Genomic DNA, 9,566 nt, shown 5'->3' with positions numbered 1-9,566 from the left:
AGTTGCCGCTTTGAAACGGTTCATGGACTACATGCATAGGATAGAAGATGAAGATGAATTCAGCAGTGCATGGTATACTATGCTTGCTGAGCACAAGGTTGGGCACAATAGTTGGCTAATGGGTTTGTTTGATTTGAAAGAAAAATGGGCAAAGTGCTATACAATGAAAGAGTAGATTGCAGGAATGCGAAACACATAGCTAGTGAGAATTCCTGAGAATTCCAATGCTGAAATTAAAACCCATTTGAAAGCTAACCATGATCTCCTAAAGTTCTTCACTCACTTTAACAATGTGATGGAGAAGAGGTGACAGAAGGAGGCCAGTGCAGAGTATGAGGCAAGATAGAAGTTGCCAACACTTGGCTTGAAAAGGTCACCGATGTTGAAACAGGCTGCATCCATTTACACTGTAGACATGTTTGTTGAGTTTCGTAATGAATACGACGTGTCAAGCGCTTTAGTTGCTGAGCAAAAAGCAATGAGTAAAGAGGGTGTTGTGTACTCAGTTAGCAAGTACAAAGGGGAATGTTATTGGTTAGTAACATACAACTCTTCTACTTATGACCTGTTTTATAACTGCAACAAGTTCCAATCGATTGGCATTTTTTGTTTCCATAGTCTCAAAGCCTTCCATACCATGGATGTGAAGGAAATCTCAAATGTATGCATTCTTATAAGATGGACACGCCGTGTTAGCAATGGCATGCAAATCGATGGTAAGGGACTAGAAAGTCATAAAGAACCAGAGTTGAAAATGTTAGAGCAATACAGATTATTATGCCCAAACATGGTCAAGGTTGCTACAAAAGCAATAAGCTATTCTAAGGTAACAGCACTACTTATCAATGGTATTGTCGAACTCAATAAGAAGATTGAACACATTTTGTTGTCCTGCACGAGTATAGCTGAAGGTGTCACAACAACATCATATAATGCTACTGAGAATGGTAACAATGCTGAAAATGTTTTACTCTGTGCATCAAAGAAAAGGGCATAAAGAAGTGCATCATCAGTAAAAGAAAAAAGAAAATACAAAGTTGGATTGATAAGCGGAGCAAAAAGAAATATCAGAAAGAAATGTGGGAGACAGAACTGTAACGATATACCACTAAAACCATAGACGATGCATTGATATGAATTGCACAGTGATATGTTTAGAACTAATAGGGATGTTTTCCACTTTCGACAGCCTAAAGAAGATACAAGACCACAGACCACACCGGATAAGGACAAGAGGACACGCTTCTCCTCACACGATTCCATTTTCATGAACATCCTATCACCCCAAAGTGAGTGCTTTCACTACCAAATTGATATTTAAGTGGTATATGACTACTTGTGCTCTCACCGAGTGAGTGCTATCACATGTCATAACGGTATAATCAAGGATTTAAATAAATTATTATTATAGATTTTGGTGTCTTGAGAAACATCTACAATATCAATATTGGGATGTTGCTGCGATATGTTTAGTAGTCAAAGAAGAGGTGTGGAAAGATGGGGGAACAAGAGGAGTAAGTGATTGTAGCCACAAATAGTAGGGAAAGTGTGTTGGATGGGCACGTGTAAAGGTCTTTTGTGACCTGAAACTTGAAGACTTGTTGGACATTGAAGTTAAGCGAAAAAAGGATAGGAAAAGTTGAGGGGATTCCAAAGCATAAATGTGAAGTATGAAGTGCCTAAAATAAGTAACTGCCAAAGTGAGAGGGTCGTAAGCGAAAGTAAGGGCAGCAAAAAGGCACGAAACTTGGCGGAGAAGCTAAACACTGTAGGCATATAAAATGAAGAAGCACAAAACCGGACCAAGAAGAATAGCAAAAGATAGGATTTGTTTTGGAGCTGGCGGCTGAAATAGATGCTTCGGATATGTAGTGGGATAGTGAAGGAGAAAGCGAAAATCTGGCCTCGCTGATGCATAAAAGTGGAATAGCAACGAATTATAAAAGTTGCAGCAGTGAAAGGAAGCTGCTTCGGTGGACGGCGTAAACAATGGTAAGCCATTCAACTCATCCCGTGAAGAATATGATGGATTGCCTTTTGGATGAGCAACAGCAGGCTATTAAAGAGTTTGGGTTCGTGTCAATTCTGAATGTGAAGGGAGTTGAGGTTGACGAAGAGATGTTCAACTGGCTGGTGGATAACTTTGATGTAGATCGGAGGACACTGAACGTTCATGGGTACTGTCTACACGTGACGACCGAGGATGTAGAATGTGTATTTGGCTTGAGCAGCCATGTGAAAGATATTGAAAGCAAAAAGTGAAGGCAAGAGATGGATACAGAGTTGGAAAGAGAATTGAATACCAGATTAAATAGCGAAAAAATTGTAATGGAGGAATTAAGGGATAGTCTATGTAGTTTGCATAACGAAGGCTTAAAATTCAAAGTGAAGTTCGTACTGTTTGTTGTTGGTAGGGTGTTAGCACCAACTCTGGATGATACAGTGAGCAGGGATCTTGTGGCTGCAGTGGGTAAATGAGAGAATATGGATAATTTGAATTGGTCAAAATTCATACTAAACAATTTGGTGAAGAGTATCCGTAAAAAAGATGGCAACAGAATAGTGGGATGTGCACTTTTCTTGATGGTATATGAAGACGTACCTTTTACAATAGAGCTAGAAATTGCTGGAATAATTAAATTTAACTTTGATATAAAGGACCTGTAAATGATAAATGGAATTTTTGTTCGTGCAGATTTATTATCTGGAACGATTCTATATCGAAGGTGAGAACGAGTTTCGCAAGTTCCAGCCAAGAGAGCCGAGGATAAGATTTTGAAAAAAGTACGAGATTAATGAAAGTGTGCGAATATTGAGGAGGAATCGTATATTTGAGGAGGAACAGGTAATGTAAAATGGTTTTGTGTGAATTGTTGTTGAAATTGCAATTGCATTTTGTGACGTTACTAGTAGTACAAAACTGAAGGGTTGTATTGACAGAGCAATGTGCAGTTTTACAATAATGTAACCTATAAAGAAGACATTGATAGAAGACTGATTGAAATTGAATATGGTAATAAAGATGTGAATGACAGTATTGGTAGAATAGAAGCAATGATTGATTCTCGTTTTGAAACACTAAGGAGCATGCATGAAAGTGGAAAGGTGTGCAAAAAAATCGGCCACTTGCTGTGGAGGGTGGGCAGAAGGACGATTGGTGTGGTATTATTAGAAGTAGCGGTGAAGTACATAAATTTAGTCCTAAAAAATCAGGTGTTACATCCAAAAACAGGAGTGAAAATGCTAGAGTAACTAGGAATACTACAATAATGGATGAAAAGATTGCATCAAAAATTAGAAAGTGGAGATGTAGAAAGAGACTAAGGATGGACAATACAGAGAAGCCTGTATAGGAAGACAAACAAAACAGAAGGCAAGGTAAAAGAATAAAGGTATGTGAGCAATTGCCAAGGTATTTTGTAGCATTACAAAAGTAAAATATAAATTTTACTTTTATGTACAGATGGATAATAGTGGGATAAACGAGTGCCAAATGAAGATGGTTGTTTTATTGGCAAAGCTGAGTATTCCAACATTCCATAATTACTAAAGGAAAGAACTGTAGACTATGAAAGATGACATATTTTTCTGGTAAGCAGGAAACTAGGCTGGCATCTGTCGGCGAAAAATTGAGTGAAGGACGAGCAAAAATACTGAAGTTCTTATTTGACATTCAACTCTCGCAAGCGTATGTATTGGATCATGGATTTGGTAAATCATTAGTTGTATTTTGTTTGATCCTTTATTTTAAATTCCAATAACAAAGGGGAAACAAAAGTAGTTGCAATTATAAGTTTGATTAAATAGGTACTATGATTATCCCCACAGGGGAGGGGGCATGGGAACGAAAATTTTGGAAATAGTTAAATTTGTTTTACAAGTAAGCGGCAAATTTACAATTTGTGTACTGTCAATCATGCTTCCTTATATAAATAGCAAGTGTAGGTAAGATGCTTGCACATACAATATAAGGTGAGTATTTAATACATTGACTATGGAGCTAGAATGATAATAAACTATAATAGTACTTAACCAACTTATGTTTTTCGCACATGACCCTTATGCTCATTGAGTTAGCCTAAGAAAGTTCAACGTAATTGATGGTTGTATTAATGAGGAAGAGTGAAACTATTCCAACGTGTTTACTCGAGTTATTGAAAATGATGATATCAAATTTGTAGATTATGAAAACTTAATATACATAGTGAAAAATTTTAATGTAACTTTATAATAACATGGAAGTATTGGTGTCAATTAAGGGGCAGATAGCAACTAGAAATGCAATGGAGTCCTTGCTTCCGGAAAAAGCCATGGCATGTGATGTGAGTAAATTGAGGGATTAAAATTAGGTGGTGTTTATGCATGACGAAATGATTTAACGTGAGTTTGGTGTCGATAATAAATTGCTATTGTGCAATGAAAATAGCAAGGCAGCAAAGGCGTGCAGTAGATGAGTCAATTCAATGGTGGTTCATGCCAACTTGGTTTCAGGTACAAGTGTTCGTCCAAAGTTGGGGGATGTAAGTACCTCCATTCATATAAAAATGACATTTAATTTTTTTGTTGTAGCAAGAGATTTTGGAGCTCAACAAATCAGCAGACGAGTTGTATTGTACATATATGCAGGAATCTAAAGTAGGAGGTAATATCAAAAAGTGTGAGAAGGTACGACAAGCCACCTGGTTTTGTAGCATAATGGAATAGATACAGAATCCCATAATGATGACTAACTAAGCGCTGTTGTTGTCAAATATTCGTGCCAATGTGGCACGATGAACATTGGTATATGTGTGTGGTGGACATGATAAGCAAAGAAGTATTAATTTATGATTCAATGAGAGGACACGGGCAAACGGATATGATTAGGCGCGGGTCTTTGGAGACAATGGTAACCAATAACAAATATTTGGTTTGTCAAACATTTCATGAACACAACCATCACCTTTTAATTGGTGCCAGTAAACTTGAATTTGCCTATGTTTAACTCCTATTGCCCTCAGATTGAAAGGTTGGAAGCAGCGCTGACTTATGATTTGAAAGAGCAATATTCGTCATGCCTTTGGTTGTACAAAATAAAAGGTACAGCCACATATCCACAGCAACGGAATGTGAAAGTTCAGTGTATATAGGTTGGCAGGTTTTTACATAGTTCATCAAGGGTTGTGTCTAAATTTGTGGTTATGGTTTGTAATGTAGGTGGGATTGTGGGTTATTCATGCTGAAGTACATGGATATGTTATCAACTGGAATTGGAAGCTGGAAATGGAAACAGGTAAGGAAAATAGAATGGCGTCGTGTGCTTTAACAGCCAGTGTCTTTGGTTATGAACGATGAAGATAGTAACTAATGAATCGGTGCAGTACAATTCAGAACAAGAGCATCGCAAATTAGCACTGTGTTTGGTTCTGGATGATGCCAACGTTGTCTGTAATCAGATTATGTGCAAAGCGAATATGCATAGGAGCTTGGAGTTGGGGTATAGGTGAGTATGGATGAAGGTGGAGAGAGAGAGAGAGAGAGAGAGAGAGAGATTGGCTATATGGGATCCAAATTTCTTTTGGGCCCAAGTATGAGGCGTATGTAGGAATTTGCCAATTGGTAGCGCCATCCCCTCGAAAGGGGCATCTATGTGTCTATATACTCGGATGCAAGTTGTCGTAGCTCAAAACCCAGAAGAGCGAGATAGAGATTCCACAAACTATAATAGTAAGACAAGTGGTTAGTGTGTATCTATCATATCTATTAGAGGCAGGGAAAGCAATTTAATCAATGGCGAAGTTGAACTTGAACCCAGCAAAGTTGGCGGCGGTAGTGTTGGGAGCCCTTGCCATGGGGTGGCGGACCATAGAGCTCGCTTTCAAAGCCTGGCTCTAGAGAGCTCGAGTGGCCATGGACAATTCTGATCCAGCTCGTGACCTTGATGACGTTAGCGATAGTGCTGAGAAAACGGTCGAGTACTGCGACGAGCCTCATACACCCGACGCCGACAAGTGATTACTTCTCCACATACTTGTTGTTCAACATTTAACTCAATTTTCCGCTCTAATCTGCTTATAAATATTACTGCAACTGGTTCTCTAGTAGTATTAGTCTAAACAAAAGGGAAAAAAAAAAGATCATAGCCTTCTCTGTTGCAGGAGAGATAAGATAATCAGTACCACCGCAGAATTTCCATTAATACTCACTAGCAAGTCTAATATTTTGGATGCATCATTCGCTGTTCTGGATTGCCTTACTGAGTAATTCATAGAATTTGAATTTCTTTGTGTTGGCAATCTTCTGTGTGTGTTTCTCGACTAAGTCGATCCTGTGCATACTTGTTTTTAGGTTTAATTATTATTCGACTTTGTTTATTCAACATGTTGTGCCAATGTTGGGATGAGTAAATGGGCCGGTATAAGCTGCTCTAAGCTCTCAAATCCACCTAAAGTCCATATCTTTGGCAAAATAACCACTAGCAAAATCCTCATGTGCTCGAGAGTTAAGAGAAGATTTCTGGTTCGTTAATACTAGTTTTATGTTCCATGCTTTGCACTAATTACAAATAATTTAAAATAATTTAAAATTTTAAAATAAAGTAATATTTTAGACGTTTAAATTTATGTTCCCGTGTTATGTTGGAATTTGGAATTTAAATTTGGCAAACAATAACCACCAGGGCCCATCATTTAAATTTATTAAAAATTTAATATAATTCAATAATCTAAAAAAATGACACACGCAAAAATAATTTAAAAATATCTCAACTGGTAAATAGATATATGGATAGATATCATAAAAATAATACTCACAAGACATAAAATCAAGAATCTGGACATGTCACCATCTTATTAGAGCTCAAAAGGTAATTAATTTGTTATTTGCCGCATTTCACAAATGGTAAGGATAGTCTCGAATCTCGATACATGATAGTGCTAATTTTCTTCAGAAATAATTCAACTTATTTAGTGTAGAGGAATTTTTTTTCCTAATTGAAGCAATAATTCTTATGGGTTAATTCCCTTGTAAGAGCATGATATTCATCGTATTATGGGCTTTGCTAACCACTCTTCGCCATTTACTCTGACTTTATTTGATAAATAAATTATTAATCCTTAGGTACCCTTTACTTATGAAATGGAGACTGGTGGGTTATGCATCCGTGGTTAATCCACATGCATGTAGGTATAGAAAAATGGTAGAAAAATATATTAATGGTAGAAAAATGGGTAATCCAGATATAGACCAGCTCTTTCTGGCTTCCTTAACTATATAGCCAAACTACCAGCTTTTTACGTGTATTAACTATTATCCATTGATATCCTACATTTATGAAAGGCAAACCAGTGGCTTATGCATTTAACATCAATTAAATATGTAAAGGTAAAATACCCATAAAGAGTGGATACGTTGTTCATATGGTGGAATGCCATAAAGAGCTGGTATGTTATGGGCAAATAGGCACTTTATGCAGCAAAGCCGTAAATTGGTAGCATTTCTATAAAGAATAAATGGAAAAACGGGTATAATTGGCTTGCTCAATTATGTCACAAAAAGTCCTGTGATGGATTGCAACCATAGAAAAATGATCTGCTCTACATATTCCTTCCCTGAATCGCATGAAAGTTCTAGCAGAAGACAAATAGATGGGTTCCAAATCGCTTGAAAGTTACATTTGTGTTGCTTTGTTTTCAAAGTTTAAAGTAAGGGGGGCAAGTGAGTTTCAGACCCCAAAAAAAAAAAGGGAAACAAGTGACATTTTTCAATATTTGTGAGTGCCAAATAAAATTGTTAGAAACCTCCATGGAGGTTTATGAAATTATCCCAAACAAAAGTTTAGAATGAATAAGTTGCTTTTTGTAACGGTTCTAAAGATTCCTTGAGACCTTATAAATTAGGTGTCTTGAGTTTGCAAAAACAATTTCTTGCATATCTTTGTAGTGGAAATGGAGTTTAAACTTGGTATAGGTTAGTTTCTTGTTTTCCATTGTATCCTAAAGGGTAATTTGCCATTCAACCTAATTTTATTCTGATTTTATGCAACTAATAAATTAGCTTATGGAAAAATGGGAAACGGAATAATTTATGGAGGAAAGTCATAAAGAGCTGGTGTTTTATTAGAGAATGGGTTTATTTTTATGCTATCCGATAAATAATTTATTTATGGTAAAATGGGTACTCTGTTCTTATAATGGAAGAAAGTCATAAAGAATTGGTGTTTTATTGAAAAACGGGTTTATTTTTATTTTATCCGATAAATAAATTTGTTTATGGGAGAATGGGTACTCTATTCTTATAATGGAGGAAAGCCATAAAGAACTGGTCTTTTATGGGAAAGTGATACTTTACAGAAAGTGACCGCGATTTGGTTTATGAAATTATCCAAAAAAAAAAATTTAGCGCCTATTTGTTTGTTTTGAAAGTTGTATAATGGTCGTTAAACTTCAAATATCCTTTACTTAAACTTCAAATTCATCTCCACACAATCACACACTCCAAACCCTTCCATCTCTCTCCCTTCAATCCTCATGAAATACTAGCTCTTTATGGGTTTTCTTTATCAAATAAAACGTACCAGCTTTTTATGGGCATGATTTTTCTAAAATGAGACCATTATCAGATTTTCAAATATCCTTTGTCTACTGAATCTACTGTGACAATGAAATAGAAGATGACAATATCTTTGTTTTCATAGTTTAATCCGTGATGATAAGAAGAAAATCAAACGTGTAGAGAAAAAGATGTATGACATCCAGACCAAGAAAGTGAATATTTTTATCGGACCTGATGGGACAAAAAAATATATGTTCGGTTGACTCTAGACTATGATGCTTTCGACGTGGCAAACAAGATTGGAATCATCTGAATTTAGTCATTTTTTTGTTCTAATTAAACCATACATTGACTAACAGAAATAATTAGGAGTATTGTTCACAAATTTCTGGATCAAATTAAATGGAAAAGCAAACCATCTCCAATACCACCATCAGTGCTGCTTTACAACATTTATCAACCATACCATCACAGTTCTCTCTACAAATTGCATCTTTTCACTGTTTTAAACCAGTAAAACGGGGAGGAATCATATACTACAGCCTCCAACTTCAAGATTTCTATATCATGCATAAATAAACTCGGCGATTGCCCTTTGTATACAAAGCAGAACTAAGGCACATGATAGTACCAAAATCTGAACAAGAGTTCCCGCACCAAGTGTCAGGCTAAAGCACACCACTTTTGCGTGTCTCTCCCTTCAGAAGAAAGCTTCTCTGCTTGCAAGGGTTTGGTGAAGCTTCCTCAGAATGATAGGTCTAGATCTTGATCTTCCTCTTGCTTTCACATTTTTCTTTTTGGCTTGCTCTATGCATAAGACAAGCCCAATTTTAAAATATACATAGTATGCTCTAGCTTTATAAACATAGTCCTAAACATGTACCCAATCTATACCTCAGGAGTATATCTCTTTGGCGCTTCCCGTTTCCGCTTCAATTTCTGTGGTGGCACATTTCCTTCATCCACATCTGACAATTTACTTTGCTCAACTCCTCGAGACCTAAGGTTATACACTTCAAACTGACATGCATTTT

At 36.6% G+C, this 9,566-nt stretch overlaps 1 protein-coding gene across 1 annotated transcript; it reads left to right on the top strand.

Annotated features, from left to right (window-relative positions):
• Positions 1–379: 379 nt before the first annotated feature.
• Positions 380–997, top strand: LOC140036232 (protein FAR1-RELATED SEQUENCE 12-like). The gene has a single exon (XM_072077565.1). The coding sequence runs from the start codon at positions 380–382 to the stop codon at positions 995–997; it is 618 nt and encodes a 205-aa protein (XP_071933666.1).
• The last annotated feature ends 8,569 nt before the right edge of the window (positions 998–9,566 follow it).

This window comes from Coffea arabica, chromosome 2e, assembly GCF_036785885.1.
Source record: "Coffea arabica cultivar ET-39 chromosome 2e, Coffea Arabica ET-39 HiFi, whole genome shotgun sequence".
Classification (NCBI taxonomy): Eukaryota; Viridiplantae; Streptophyta; class Magnoliopsida; order Gentianales; family Rubiaceae; genus Coffea; species Coffea arabica.
The sequence above is the reverse complement of the archived record's forward strand: the minus strand, read 5'-3'. Positions and strand labels throughout refer to the sequence as shown.

Excerpts from the sequence above, each read along its gene's own strand:
- LOC140036232 (XM_072077565.1), top strand. The coding sequence starts at position 380 with ATGTTGAAACAGGCTGCATCCATTTACACTGTAGACATGTTTGTTGAG.